The sequence below is a fragment of the Pogona vitticeps genome, chromosome 2, assembly GCF_051106095.1.
Source record: "Pogona vitticeps strain Pit_001003342236 chromosome 2, PviZW2.1, whole genome shotgun sequence".
NCBI lineage: Eukaryota > Metazoa > Chordata > Lepidosauria > Squamata > Agamidae > Pogona > Pogona vitticeps.
In genome coordinates, this window is record NC_135784.1 from 59,389,216 (window position 1) to 59,405,305 (window position 16,090).

The 16,090-nt window shown below is 41.1% G+C and overlaps 1 protein-coding gene and 1 long non-coding RNA gene across 2 annotated transcripts in view; both read left to right on the plus strand.

Moving 5' to 3' along the window:
• The window catches only part of UROC1 (urocanate hydratase 1), an 83,253-nt gene extending 77,800 nt beyond the window's left edge, over positions 1–5,453 (plus strand). The window contains exon 20 of the mRNA XM_078385243.1: positions 4,204–5,453. Within this exon, the coding sequence (XP_078241369.1) occupies positions 4,204–4,344 (141 nt within the window). The 3' untranslated portion in view covers positions 4,345–5,453. The remainder of the gene's footprint in view (positions 1–4,203) is intronic.
• A 4,459-nt stretch (positions 5,454–9,912) lies between these two features.
• On the plus strand, positions 9,913–11,984 carry LOC144586677 (uncharacterized). Its single transcript, XR_013541631.1, has 2 exons — positions 9,913–10,921; positions 11,715–11,984. It is a non-coding gene; the product is annotated as an uncharacterized LOC144586677 (long non-coding RNA).
• Positions 11,985–16,090: the final 4,106 nt, after the last annotated feature.

Here is a 16,090-nt window from a genome sequence, read left to right on the forward strand (position 1 = left end):
CCCAAGTGGGGGCCCAATTGGTGAGGCTGCTAGAGAAATGGCTATCTCAGGAGGGAACGGAGACCTTCCAGCAGCTCAAAGACTTGATAGCGCTGGAACAGTTCTATTCAGTCCTGCATGGGGAACTGAAATTCCAGGTGAGGGAAAGGAAACCGAAATCTGTGGCAGAGGCAGCCGAGATCGCAGATTTTATTTATCAAATCAGAAAGCCCTTAGGTGATGAGGGGAAATCGATAGGTAGACCCAAGGAAACCTACAGCAAGTACTCTCAGGGACCAGGAAGAAACCAGCAAGGGGGAGGGGCCCATGTTGAAGGGAAGCCCTCAGACATGAAACCAAGACCTCAGATTTTGGAGGGAAAACCAAAACAAGATGAGAAAGACTCAAAATACACCAGAAAATGTTATTTCTGTCAAGGAAAGGGCCATCTAATCTCAGAGTGTGAGAAATTAAAGCAGTTAAAAGGAATTGTGCCTCATGATTCGAGTGGAACCAAGCCAAAAGCTGTGTTCTGTGTCCAGAAAGAGCAAAGCTCCTTGTCACTGAGGGAGCCTGTTGCCATGGCTACTCAATCTGGAACAGTGACATCTGCTGATCAGGCTGAGGAAAATGGTCCTCTTGTGGAGGTCAGGCGCTGCTTACTTGTGAGAACAGATTCTCAGTTGTTTGAAACAGCAGGGGTGGACGTAGGAATACTTGACCATCAGTATCGGGGGTTAAGGGATACTTGTTCCCAGGTGACCCTGTGCCATCCAGATATTATTCCTAGGGAGTATATAATCCCGAATGAGAGCATAAAGGTGGCAGGGATTGAGGGACAGGTGATCTCGCTGCCAGTAGCGGAGGTACCTGTGAACTTTCAAGGCTGGAGGGGAGTTTGGCGGCTAGCGATTTCATCGACTCTGCCAGCAGCCGTGCTCGTGGGAAATGACCTGGCTGAACATGTGAAACGGGTGCTAGTGATTACACGCTCACAAGCCAACACGGGGACAGTTCAGGGGGGTACTGATGAGCCCGGGACGGAAGTAGAGGGGAGTTCAGAAGCTGTGGTGGAAACCTTAACCACAGACAGCCGATTTGGCCAAGAGCAAAAGGCAGACGCCACTCTCCAAAAGTGTTTTGAACAGGTGACAGACGCCCAGATAACACCTGAAACCCCAGTGAGATTTCTAGAGAAAAAGGGGATTTTATATAGAGAGACCCTGAGGAATATCTCAAAAGGGGGAGATGGGATCAGAAGTCAGCTAGTGGTACCTGAAAAGTATCGCCCCATGATCTTACAAAGGGGGCACTCTGACATGTTTGCTGCGCACTTAGGGGTGAACAAGACACAGCAGAGAATCACACAGAATTTTTACTGGCCTGACATAGGGAAGCAGATCAGGGAGTTCTGTAAACAATGTGATGTGTGTTAGCGGCAGGGGAATAACCGTGACAGGACCAAAGCAAAGTTGTGCCCTTTGCCTGTGATTGACACTCCGTTCAAATGCATAGGGGTGGATATTGTGGGACCTTTGCCCAAGGCCACAAAGAGGGGGAACAGGTTCATTCTCACCATTGTGGACCATGCCACGAGGTACCCTGAAGCCATTCCCTTGACTAACATTGAAACTAACACAGTGGCAGATGGCTTGGTGGGGTATATGTCCAGGATGGGATTTGCCTCAGAAATAATCACAGATTTGGGCGCGTCGTTTACATCGAAGCTCATGAAACGGTTATGGCAAATCTGTGTAATTAAACACAAGGAAACCACTGCCTATCACCCTGAAAGTAATGGGTTAACGGAGAAGTTCAATGGGACTCTGATGCGCATGATTAGGGCTTACTTGGCAGAGAATCCAAACAATTGGGACCAGAAGCTGCAATCCCTTTTGTTTGCTTATCGATCAGTGCCACAAGCCAGTACTGGGTTCAGTCCGTTTGAACTTTTGTTTGGGAGGAGGGTGAAAGGGCCCCTTGATTTGATCAAACAAAATTGGGAGCAGATCACCCAGGATGACCCACAAGACGTTGTGACATATATAGACTCTTTAAGGAATGACCTAAAGAGAAACCTAAAGCTAGCAGCAGAGAACCTGCAAGCTCCAAAGGTCAGAAAGAAAGCTTGGGATGACCAGAAAGCCAGGGAGAGGCACTTTAACCCAGGGGAGGAAGTGCTTTGGCCTAGGCCCTGTAAAGAGAACAAACTGCAGCTGGGTAGCCCAGAAATAAAATACTTGGGTCACATGGTAGGGGGAGGAGTGATAAAACCCCTAGAGGCCAAAATAGAAGCCGTTCGTGATTGGCCTAGACCCAACACCAAGAAAAAAGTCAAATCATTTCTTGGGTTGGTGGGCTACTACAGAAAGTTCATCCCGAGGTTTAGCGAGATGGCGGCTCCGCTGACCGATCTGACGAGGAAGAAGACTGATGACCGCATCCCGTGGACCAGCGACTGTGAGGAGGCGTTCCAGAGGTTGAAGGAGGCCCTCATCAACTATCCAGTGCTGCGTGCTCCAGACTTCGACCGGGAGTTCATCATCTACACCGATGCGTCTAACAGCGGGGTAGGAGCAGTTCTTTGCCAGGAGGATGAAAATGGTGACCAGCATCCAGTGTCCTACCTGAGTAGGAAACTCCAGAAAGGTGAGAGACATCTGGCAACCGTGGAAAAGGAGTGCCTGGCCATAGTCTACGCGATCCAGAAGGCCAAGCCTTACATCTGGGGAAGACATTTTATTCTGTGCACTGACCATTCACCACTGCAATGGTTAAAGACAATGAAAACCCACAATAGTAAACTTATGAGGTGGGCTTTAAACCTGCAAGACTATGACTTTGAAGTGAAGGTGGTCAGAGGGTCAGTGAACTGTGTTGCTGACGCCTTGTCAAGAAGACCCGAAGAATGAAGACGGCGAAGGAACATGGACTATGTATATATTTTGATGACAAAAAGTCAAATGTGTCTGTTTATTAAACATGTTGGTTTGTATGAATAAAGGTAACTTGATGTATTGTAAATGGTAAATGTTTAAATGCCTAATTGATGTGTTTATCCTAGAGTAAGTATAAGTAAGTATGGTATTGTATGTTAATGTATAACTGTTTTTGTGTGTTTTAACCAGGTTGTTTTTTGGAGAAAAGCACTTTAGCTTTCCCCCTACAAAACAACTTATAAAGAGGGGAGGTGTTACATACAGCACTGATGTTACCTGTCTGTCATGGGTTGGAGGGAAAGTTCCATCCTATGGGGGGTGGAAGGCGGGACATCAGGAGGAGGGGCTGTACTGTATATATATGTGAAGCCTGTGTGGAGAAGTTTAGAAGCTGGAAGAAGCTGAGTGAAGAGCTGAGAGAAGAAGCTTGAGTGGGAGTCTGTGTGTCAGACAGGGTACTACTGTGTGTCAGTCAGTACCAACCTGATAGGTTCAGGTGTCTGTAGGGTTAGCCAGAACTGATAGGTTCAGGGTCTGTGCTTTAGTTAAAAGTGTTCTGTGTGAACCAAACTGTGTGTACGTATGATTGAGACTAAGCCACGTTACTGTATCTTATTCACTTGATCATTTTATTTTCCCTGTGTGTTATTTAAATAAACCTTATTCCTTTGTTTGTTTAAAAATCCATCCCTGGTCTGTGTGACTTCTTATAGGGAATGGTTGGTGGCAGCTTAGTGAAACTGTGGCATATCCCAGTAGGTCTGGGTTTGTCACAGTAAGTACCTCAGCTTGTTTTGAAAAGCTGCTTTTGGTATTATGTATGCAGATACAAATATAGATATATAGATACACGATGAGATTTTCATTATCCTTAGCAAGACTGTGTGGAATTACTATGACATGTTCTTTACTAGATATTCTTTAATGCCTACTACTAGCAGTTTTCATGAGTTCTTCCTGAAGCTGTTGCTATTAGGATCTCATCACGCACAGATGGTAGGACTGTAGAACAAGGAATGGACGCGTTCAAGGGAAGGGGAAATCAGGGGCAAAATCCAGACACCACAGCCCAATCAACCACCAGGAATGGAACTCCTTGCCCCGGGAGACTTGTACAAACATCTTTATAGTGAGATCTTTCTGCCAGACCCCTAAACAGTCTTACTCAAGTTAAAATTAAGAATTAGAAAGATTTCCCTAGATCTATTCTAGTAAGGGGGCAAATACGTAGATGGAAGATACGTTTTGGTTTCATACTCATTTATTTTTTGTTCCATATGGACAGGTTGCTAGACGCTGTTGGAGTGGCAACAGCAGTGCTTATGAAACCATCTGTCAAGCCATGGAGAAAGACGAGAAACTCAAGGTGACCCTTCCACATAAGGTGGTAGAGGACAGCATCGTGGAAAAATCCCTGAGTTGTTAATCTTGACCAGTAGCCATTTATTCTGCTTTTAGATATTACTGTTTCTCTTTCCCAGAATAAACCCAATTTATGATACAGTACAGTAAACGCATTTTAAAAAATCTTTCAGGTAAGCAGTTCTCCCTCCTCACTCAAAACTTTTAAACAATATTCAATATTCTTTATACTTCAATAGCAATTCAATAGTATTCAATAGCAATTGAAGGCACATCTCTTCATTATGTCCTGTTTAAATTGTGATTACTTTGATGGCTTTATTGTTTAATGTGGTTCTAGTGACATTGTAGAGGAAAGTTAGGACGAAATCCAACCAACAAATATTATAATCAGTAGAATGAAATTGCTGGGTACCCTTTCTTACCAGTGTAGAAATCCAAGCACAAGTGCTGGAAACGTAAATGTGACAATACCATTTCCAATGTTGTTGCTGGTTCAGGCATTTTAGATTTTTGACACTGTGATCAAAATTCAATATTGTTATGGCAAGATCCCAATACCAAGCCTCACCCGCTGTCCTTAGCTGCACCGAACCACCCAGTCCTCAATGACATCCGTTGAAAATCCATGGATGAACGTGCGAATGTTGATGTTTTGTCCCCAGCAAAATTTATGTGCAGAATTAGGACAGATAACTCACTTGCCGTTGTCTTCCAGTAGGGCACATTCTCCTACATTGTGCTTTTTGCCAAACTCTCTGCAAAACCCAACATATATTCACCCATTTCCTTCCAAAGCTTTTCCTGTCTTTGCCCATTTATTAATAAGAGAATATTTGCCATCTCTGCCACATAGAGGCACAATTTTGGAATCACTTCATCATGAAGACATGGAGAGAGAACTTCATCTCATTACATTTTTGCCTCATACTATATATGTTGTGGTTGTGGGAGATCTGGACTGGATGATGATAACTAACTTTTTTCTATAAAAGCTGTATTCCCTCAGAGCACTACTTCCCAAACTTTTTGGTATCACACCTTCACTTCTAAATTTGGAGAAATGCTTCCAGCTCCTACTTTTCCTGTACCTTTAATTTCAACTTCTCAAATTTTAGATTTGTAATGTAAATTTAAATACAGAAAAAATAATAAAAGGATGCTTTAAACTAATACAGTAGTTTTATTTTGTGTGACAAATTATTTTTTGAGACAAATAACTAATTGTACTCAGTTTCTTAATGGTGACCAAATAAAAATAATTTTCCTTATAACAGTAATAAAATTAATGAATAAAAATGGGAAGTTATAATGAACGATTATTTACTACTGTCAATGTATGGATGAATGCTTCCTTATATATGCTCCACTGACAACTAACATATGTACAGCTTTTGAGTTTTCCAGAATGCTTCATCAAACTAGAAAGCAAAATAAACAAAACAAAAGGTTGTGGAATTATAGTTAGTTCAAAAGGTATTGCCCTATGTGGATTTAGTGCTTTTTTTCTTCTTCTGGCTACCCTTGCTTTTGTTATTCAGACTAAGTTAGAAGACTCCGAAATTTTCAAGTTGTTCACAGTGCCCCAACTGGAGGTGAGAAGTTGCTCCCAAAAGATGTCTGAAGTCCCTCACTGGATGGTGCTGCTTTCTTCAGCCTGATCTGATTAATTAATGGGGGGGGGACATGGTGGTGCTGTGGGTTAAACCGCAAAAGCCTCTGTGCTGCAAGGTCAGAAGACCAGCAGTCATAAGATCAAATCCACGCAACTGAGTGAGCTCCTGTCGCTTGTCCCAGCTCCTGCCAATCTAGCAGTTCGAAAGCATGTAAATGCGAGTAGATAAATAGGTACCACTATGGTGGGAAGGTAATGGCATTCCGTGTCTACCTGTGCTGGCCACGTGACCTCAGAAACTGTCTACAGATAAATGCTGGCTCTACGGCTTGAAGATGGGAATGAGCACCACGCCTTGGAGTTGGACATGACTGGACTAAATGTCAAGGGGAACCTTTACCTATATAAACCCTATTTTTTAAAAATACTGTACATAAATGTTTCATGCTAAAATCCAGTTCCACTACTGGTCATTGGGCTGGGACTTTGAAGATTAAGGTTGGAATCTTTACTCATTAGGCCCTTTGAAAGTTCAGATGAGCCTCACGTGAGGCCCAGGCCATTTCACATTGTGAGTCCCCCCTCATTGTTTGGGAACAAGGGTATAACATATTTCACAGTAAAGAATGGTGGGTAGAAATGTTTTTTTATTTGTATAATGCATGATGGAATAAGTTTATTTAGCTTTTTGTTTAGGCTTTAAGCCAAGGTGAGGTCCAGACCACGTGGCCCTGCTGCCCCCACCCCGACCTCCAGAGGGCCTTTTACTGAGCTACAAAACTGACCAGGTTAGTTTGGCCCTGACTCTCACTTAACCTGATCTATTCACAGGGGTGTGGGGAGTATAACATGGGCCAGAATACCTCTTCTTGAGCTGGATAAAGAAAGAGGTGAAATATAAATGAGAGTGGAAAATACATGACACATAAATGTTGATATTTCATAGGGATGTTTCCATCACTCCTTGCCAAAAAGATCAAGTTCTAAAATAATCACTAAACCCTGTTCTCAAAATTCCTCAAAAGTTTAATCTAACCACAAATCTTCCTCAATTTACTCAAATTTCCTTTGGTGACAATCCATGGAGTTACAGATCCTACTGGACAAACTGAAGGCAGTCATGGCTCTCTTCATTTCTCCTCTTCAACATTTTTCCTTCTACTTTTTAATGTTCTTTTACAAATATCCTCACACCGTCTGTCTCCTCCACACACACCTTCTTCCTCACTATTTGGAAAGTCTTTATGCCCCGGGGGGGGGCACACACCCCAGTTTGGCAGAGGCCACCTGCTTTGGAGCCACATGCTGGCACTGAGCAAGGTTGAAAATAGTGGAAGTTGGCCCACCTTTCTCTTTCTCTCTGCCATCTCTTTTGCCTCATCGCTCTCGCTCTCTCGCATATCTTTCCTCCCTTTCCATTCCCTTTTCTCTCTTCCTCTCTCCCCAATCAGCAATCTTCTAAGAACAGAATGAATGTCTTTTGCCAGAGGTCTGAACAAATCACTTACAAATTAAGCAGCAAGGACTTTCCATCAGCTTCAGGGCTGAAAGCTTCCCACGCCACTCCCCCAATCTATTTATTTCTAGTCTCCCAGTATCGTCAGTTTTCCTCAGCACCTTGTCATCTCCAACCATTGAGACTAGAAGAAAATGCCAGGGCTTTGCCCCACCAGTGCCAAATGTTCCTGCAAGAAGTTGTTCCCTTTGACACACCAGGTGTTGAGCCACGTCAAGCTGTGATGTGCTGCATCTGACAGCTGGCCAGAAAGCAGGAGTGATGCTCAACTGCAGCTGGTCAAACATCTTCAGGTTTACAGAGCTGCTGTGAGTGAGGGTGTTCAGTGATACCATCGTTTTTTTTTTCTTTAACTTGAGTTTCCGCAAAATGATGCTTTCTTAACTTAGTACTGGATCATCTCCCATTTTCGGTTTGCATGTATTTGTAATATTTGGATAGGTTCGTGAATGCAAGTACTCCCTGTTTTATTAGCATTTTCACACATCCCGTTTGAATACATCCAAAACTAACCGATTTTAACACCTCACTTAAGAAGCTCTTGGCCATATCAATTTCCTCATGTTCTTCAGAGGAGGAAGGGCTCCTTTCATCATCTACAGCACATTGGATATTTTATGGTTATCAAATCTTCTTTCAGCTATTCATAACAGCTGTTGAACTTCTCTTTTCCATATATTGCATCATAGCTTGGAATGGGCAAACACTGTACATGAATAATGGTTTCTCTTAGTTTTGCATTTTCCCCCCAGTATTTCATTTTTTTAAAATAGCAACGTTTGTCGTTTTGTTTAAAATGAGTATAAAGAATTATGCATATATTCATGTGCATATATTAATTTGTGCATAAAGATATGCATAAAGATATGCACATGATACCACTCTGATGGCAGAAAGCAAGGAGAAATTAAAGAGCCTCTTAATGAGGGTGAAAGAGGAGAGTGCAATAAATGGTCTGAAGCTCAACATAAAAAAAAAACTAAGATCATGGCCACTGGTCCTATCACCTCCTGGCAAATAGAACGGGAAGATATGGAGGCAGTCACAGAGTTTACTTTCTTGGGCTCCATGATCACTGCATATGGTGACAGCAGCCACAAAATTAAAAGACTCCTGCTTCTTGGGAGGAAAGCGATGAGGAAACTTCGACAGCATCTTAAAAAGCAGAGACATCACCTTGCCGACAAAGGTCCACATAGTCAAAGCTATGGTTTTTCCAGTAGCAATGTATGGAAGTGAGAGCTGGAATATAAAGAAGGCTGACCGCCGAAGAATTGATGCTTTTGAATTGTGGTGCTGGAGGAGGCTCTTGGGACTCCCCTGGACTGCAAGGAGAACAAACCTATCAATTCTAAAGGAAATCAACCCTGAGTGCTCACTGGAAGGAAAAATCCTGAAGTTGAAGCTTCAATACTTTGGCCATCTCATGAGAAGAGAAATCTCCCTGGAAAAGACGCTGATGTTAGGAAAGTGTGAAGGCAAGAGGAGAAGGGGATGACAGAGGATGAGATGGATGGACAGTGTCATCGAAGCTACCAACATGAATTTGACCAAACTCTGGGAGGCAATGGAGGACAGGAGGGCTTGGCGTGCTATGGTCCATGGGGTCACGAAGAGGACTTAACAACAACAAATATTAATTTGTACAGAAATTTCTCACAAAAAAAACATTTCTATATTATTTTCATGAATATTCCTATTTTGTGCACACTTTCCCTTAATATATACTTTATTATGCACTTATTTATTGAAGAACTACAGCATTATATTCAAAGGAGTGAACTGGGTACACTGGAGATTATCTATTGCATCTGCCTCATGGAATTATCCCGGCTGAAAATTATGAGCACCTAAACATACATAAGTCTCTCTAAGAAATGATTGTGTGGACTGTTCATATCTTTTATGCACCCGTGGAAGATGACTAGATGGCACGGCTCAACTATATAGTTTTGAGTTCTTTTAGTCCTGCAAATCTTTACAACGGGTTTTGTTTCATCATTTCTGCTACTGCTCAGGTTATGCTGTTAGTGGATTATTTCATATTAACTAGTCCAGCCTAGCTCACAACAATGATTGGTAAATTTTCATTCTCAACAAAGGGTAGTCTTATGAACATTTTTATACTCTCTTGACATGACATAACAGAGTAGATGTGTGTGAGTACTATTCTTCATGTAGTGTTGGTGGATTAAAACTGCACAGATGAATACATATATATATTCACATATATATATTCACACACACACACACATACACACACATATAATGTATGTATGTATATGTATATATATGTATATATATATGTGTGTGTATATATATGTGTGTGTATGTGTGTATATATATGTATGTATGTATGTATGTATGTGTGTGTGTGTGTGTGTGTGTATGTATGTATGTATGTATGTATGTATGTATGTATATGTATATGTATATGTATATGTATATGTATATGTATATGTATATGTATATGTATATGTATTCATCTGTGCAGTTTTAATCCAAGCATTCACATGGTTTGTTATTACATCTGAATGATAATAGTTGGAAGGGACCTTACTGATACTTTGTTCATCACTTGCCAGTAGAAGAAACTTATTGCTACAGGATCTCTGGAACAACAAAGTACTGTTCCATCATCTCTGAATAGTTCTTCACCTATGAAGATGGCTGCCATATAATTTCTTAATAATCTATTACCTAGGCTAAACATACTGGATCCCTTCAACCTTATAGTAAAAGGCTGTGGGATAACATCTGCACATTCCTTTAATATCATAGGATGAACTTTGTCAGGCCCCAAGAACCTGAATTCATAAGTGAAGAACTGATCCCTTACCATCTATTTATCTATCTTTGGACTGCACATTCTTTCCTCCATCCTTTGGTCTGCCTTTGACTTGTCGAGCAGAGTTTTCTTCTGTATGCTGCCCTTTCTTCAAAAGCTTAAGGCAGCATAAATGACTCTTTCCTCCGTCCCTTAAATCTTTCCCATAAGCCTGTGGGGTAGGTCATACTGAGAGCGAATGACTGGCCCAAGGTTTAATACAGCAATCCTTGCTCTTATAAGAGCCTGCCTGCGTCTTTCGCCACCGCTATAAAAGTGAGGCAATGCAAGTGTTGTGTCTAGTTTACATTATAACAGGGATGCGTAATATGTATAGCCTTCCGGATGTTGTTCTCTTGCAACAAACAACCCTAGCTCGCACAGTCAATGGTGAGCGACAGTTGGAGTTCGCAGCCCAACAATACATTGAGGGCCACAGTTTGCCCACCTCTGCAGTACAGCTGCTGAATAATCGTTTCTAACACCTTGCTGTTTAAATTCTGAACTAGAGATGCCTATAGAGCCCCTCTGTGTGCACAGGCTACTCCCATCTGTGTGTTGGAATGTGCAAGAACATGGCGCAGTTCAGGGTTGCAGCCAGCCACCTCTGCACTCTGGCAGGATGTTCATTTTCATTTCTTAGACAACGTGTGAATGAATAAAGGCCCACCCAAATGTTGGAGGTAAGTTCCACAAGCATGCAGAACTGAGGATATTTCTTTTTAAAATAAGTTCTTCATATGCTGTCCATTCCCCCCCCCCGGACATCCTCGTATCTCCCTCCCTTTTGTTTCTCAGTGGCCATGTTTTGGCTACAGTCCTGTCTGCTGCATTTGCTACTACAGCGAGTGTTATTCCAGCCAAATTATCTGTGAAGTACATGCTGTGCTTAATATGAACTGCTCTATGTAAAAGAGAAACTGCCAAATAAAACACAGCCATTAGTTAAGTAGCTTACACAGCCCGTGCTTCAGCCTGTACTATAATGCTTGTAGATTTTGAGGCTGGGGAGGGGAGTTGCTACTGTTTTCTAAGGGAACAAAAGTGGCCAGAGAATTAAATGATCAAATACTATATTTCTATAGTGGTTAGAAATTCTATTGCAATAATACTCCAGCTTCTGAGGAGCCAATTTTTTAACAATAAGAATTGCATACCATTTACACTGTCCATGCTTTGAACTGCCCAACTTTCTAGTTAACGGAAAAGGAAGCTGCTACCCCCCGCCTCTAAATGCCAATTAACTTTTAAAAAATGACTACAGTTAACAATACTGAGGGCCAGAGTTTATAGTGATCAGAGCATCAGCTGCATCAGGGCAGTCCAGCTAGCTGGCTGGAGAATGGCCGACAGCTACTGTTACTACGCTGCTCTCTGTCTTCCTCTTCCTTTGCTACTTCCTATTTCCTTCTCTGCCAGCCCATGAAAGTCTGATACTGCTGAATTCTTCTGCTTTCTCTTTTCCTTCCAAACCAGCTGGATGAAATGGTGTGACACACCAGCAGTGCTCGCTCAGTTTTAATGGAAGAGATGGGAGGAGAGGAGAAGGAGGCAAGGAGATGGTCCAGAGGCTGAACTACTTGCCCTGGCAGGCAACGACAGGCCAAAGAAATCTGAGATTCTATGGAAAAAACAAGCAATCCGGAAACCGTATTCCTTCACAAAATTGTCGTGAAAATAAATTAGGGAGCAAGGTGGAAGAGCCAGCTACCCCATCTTGAGTTCCTTGGAGGTTGTTAGCAAAAATAATAATAATAATTACAACACATTAACAGCAAGAAAGCTGTGTGGAACCAACTGCTGCAAGATATTATGTTAACAGAAACTTACTTCAAAGAGTTTACTGTTGTTTTATTGCTCATGCTAAAAAAAATAGACTTGGCTTATAGATAAACAACACAAAAATCCAGGTAAAGCAATCAAAGCATTCTACTTATTTACATCTTCTTACGGTAGAAAAGTCAAACCTGGCGGTTGAGTGTTGAAAGGGAGAAAGTGCATCATTGCACTAATCCAGAATTTCTCAAAAACAAGTAGAGAATGTTGGGGGGGGGGGAAATGTGCCCAAAAAGATGCAAGCTTTAACAGTATAAAGTCTGTATTTGCTACAGTCTGGATAGGGATCTCATTGTGGACTGAGAAACATGAAGAATACGTTTGTGACCCCTTGACTACAGTGATGCCGGCTATTTCAGGAGAGATATTAAGTGGCAGGATAAATGGAGTATACAGGGACGAGGTGGAGAAATTCGTTTAGGAATGGGGTGAGTCGAGAGAAGAGGTCCTATGGGGACGAAACAGAGAAAGTGGAACGTTAATCATTACAACAATTCAGTTTTTTTTTAAAAGGGAATGTTATATGCGTGTTGGTGCAGGTGATATGTTAGGAAAGTGAACAAGCCTTAATAAATGTTCTACATTGAGGCAAGTACACCGAAGACCAAGTATATTTAAAAATGTTTTTAAGCTTCACAAACAGAACAATAATTGATTCTGCTAAATCACACACAGAGCAATTTGACCCATTTTGCTATTCTGTTTCAGTAAGAGAGAAGTGTGGGATTTTTTTTAAAGTTCAAACACAAAGGCAGGGCTAGTATGGTTAGGCAGCGCTTCACATGGCAATACAGCACCACCTGCTGCTGAATAAAGGCTGTAGCAAGAACTACAGGGTGTAATAATACAGTAACTCCTCTCTAGGACAACACAGGAATTACTTTACAGTACAAGGTTCTCTAGGAATTTAAAGACATAATTCAGGGAAAGGCTCAAGAGAAATATCACTCCAAGGTAAATTTAAACTCATACTTGCTTTCTGGCCCACTGGGCAAGCAGAAGGGACAAGCATAATTTTGGCCATTCATAAAAGCATGGTTTCACAGCACTGCTTTATTAGCATTGCACTTCTTTGCATGTCTATCCATATCAAATCTCACTGATTTCTATGAATATGACTCCCAGGCACAGAATTGCAACCTATATGCCATATTCAACCAATTAAGGCATGCCTCTTGTCTTTTTAGTAAGGGTGGGCAATCTTAAGTCCCAGTATACATGGCTTTTAGATGTTCTGTCTGAAATCCTCTTGCATAAGTTATGCTGCATAAGGTTGATGACATCATCAGGCGTGGCTAATTTTTTACGCAATTAAACATTTATAGTTTCTTCCCAAAGATCTCAAGGCTCCAGTGTAATCACTTTCATCACTGGGAAGTCATTTGGGGTTTTGGGCCAGGACGGGGAAGTCTCTTTGTACTAAAAATTGCTCCCACTGGCAAAGTCACCCTGGTGGTGTTGATTTTCAATAAAGATTTCTCCTTTCCATTCTGCAGTCCTCAATATCTCAGTTCGTCACTGGGATACCTCAATGGTATCCCAGTGACAAAAGTGATTACACAGAAGTTTCAGGACCTTGGGGTGGGGGGAAGGGAAATGTTCAATTTCTGAAAAATCACAGCAGCGGTTGATGTCATCAGTTTTATGCAGTGCAGATTACACAACTGAATTTCCATCTCTAAAGGACAATGTTTTTGTAACTGCCTACAATATTTTATTAAAATGTCCTGAAAAAAAAATCAGTATTTTTCAGTTCTCTTCAATACATTCTGTTTTGTACACTTTTTTTACGTCTGCTGCTAATGTGCACACTTTATTTATTTATTTATTTATTTATTTATTTATTTATTTATTTATTTATTTATTTATTTATTTATTTATTTATTTCCCGCCCATCTGGTATATTCTACCACTCTTTTTTGTATGCATTTTCCCTGTGCATGAATTGTAATGGATTTTTTGGATGGGAGAACAAATGGATTATTTGTAAGTTTGTATTAAAGTGCAAGACCAATATTTTCATCTTTCAGCCCGTGTTCCAGTATACCAACCAACACTGCTGATCTTTTGATACTTGTTGAAGAAAGGTCATTGGGTTGAATGTCAGCTACAATATGGCTGAGTTGCCATGTTTATCTGGCACAAGCATAATGTAATACAGTAGAGTAATTTGTTTCAGGAGAAATTCCCAAAAGAAACAAAATTTAGTTAGGGAAAGGAGAAGAGTGTCAAAGACCATTACTATGGGGAAAAAGATTTACTGGGTGGTGTCCAAAGATACCAAAACATTGCTGGACTACCACCCCTCAGAATCCCAGATCACATGTTCAAATGCAACAAAATCTGGGAACCTGAAAATCACTGAATCTATACAGCGCAGGTTCATAACTAAGGGGAGGATTTCTATGAGATGTTATATTTTTTCCTAAAGCCTATGTTTGAACTTATAAGTGGGTTTAGACATGTTTATAAGTGTTCTGGTGAGAAAGGCTAGATTACTTACTTACTTACTTACTTACTTACTTACTTACTTACTTACTTACTTACTTACTTACTTACTTACTTACTTACTTACTTACTTATTTGATTGATATCCCGCCCATCTGGTCTGGTTGACCACTCTGGGTGGCTTGCTTGGGGGTTCAAATACAGGTTGCAGAGAAACTATGAAATGTCATAGAAATCCTCCCCCTGTTCATAACTTTTGGCTCTCCAGATGGTTTGGATTTCCACTCAAAGACTAAAGATCAGAAAGCACATTGGCTGGGGCTTCTGGGAAGTACCAAACATTGGGAGGACCACAGATCAATAAACATGGCCCTCTATGTGGGCCAGTGTGGTGGTTAAACTGCTGAAATGAGACCCACGTCGATGACTAATTGAGTGATGAAGCTCACTGGCTGACTTTAGGCCAATCACTTGGTCTGCCAGAATGGTGTCGTGGTAAACGTCAAAGTCAGGTAATCATCATGACAGAACCCCACAGCCAGCCCTCCCTCCTGAGGAAAGTTCAAAAATATAGGAAAGTAGATCGACCTATATATTTTTTAAAAAGGAGCAGGTGTTTTGTAAAATCAATGGCTCTTAAATTATACATGTGTTGGTGCCAAGATCAAAGCACCCTCAAATACTTTGTATTACAAACAATATAAGGTTCAACAATTTTGTCCCCCTGGCTCTTGCGAGGATGTCAGCTAAGCTCAGAGGAAGCTGTGTGTATGGTGGTGGTGGGGGAGACAGGGGGATGGCAAATAATGTCACAGTGCCTGCTGTTCAACAAGTCCTGGGCTTCAAGCCTGAGCAACCTGGCCCCACTACACCATTGCTTGGACCACAAGATCATTGTCAGAACAAAGTGGTACGTAGTAGGAAGACACACATGCCACCTTGACTTCATCATGGGAGGAAGACAGGATAGAAATGTTACTGATTTTTTTAATTTATTAAAAAAAATTAAACAATCTACACAACATAAATCTACCACCACTATACAATACAATTACATATTACATCTGTGCCCCCATCACCATCAGGGCAAGCATTAATAATGCCTTAAATTTCATTCAATCCATTTTCTCTCCAAAACTTCATTGTTTCTTCCCTCGGTGTATACCCCTTCCCTCTCCGAAATACATATTCCAAGAATACACTCCATATTTTCTTAAAGTCATTATTTTTTGATAGGCCTCTTCTTATTTTCATATCACATATCAGTTTATCATTAATCGCCTTATCCCATAATTCTCTATACCATTCCTCTAAATTGAGTTGGTTATCATTTTTCCAGTTTCTTAAAAAAATTAACCTTGCTGGCGTAATCATTATTACTATGAAGTCCTTATTTTCTTTCAACAATTGATCCTTCTTAACCAAATTCAATAAAGCCATTGATGGGGACATTTGAATATTTCATCCAGTTATTTCCCTTATTTCTTTAAAAATTTGCTTCCATTCTTGCTTTCGTAATTCACATGACCACAACATGTCTCCTTCTCTTTTTTAAACCTCCAGCATAG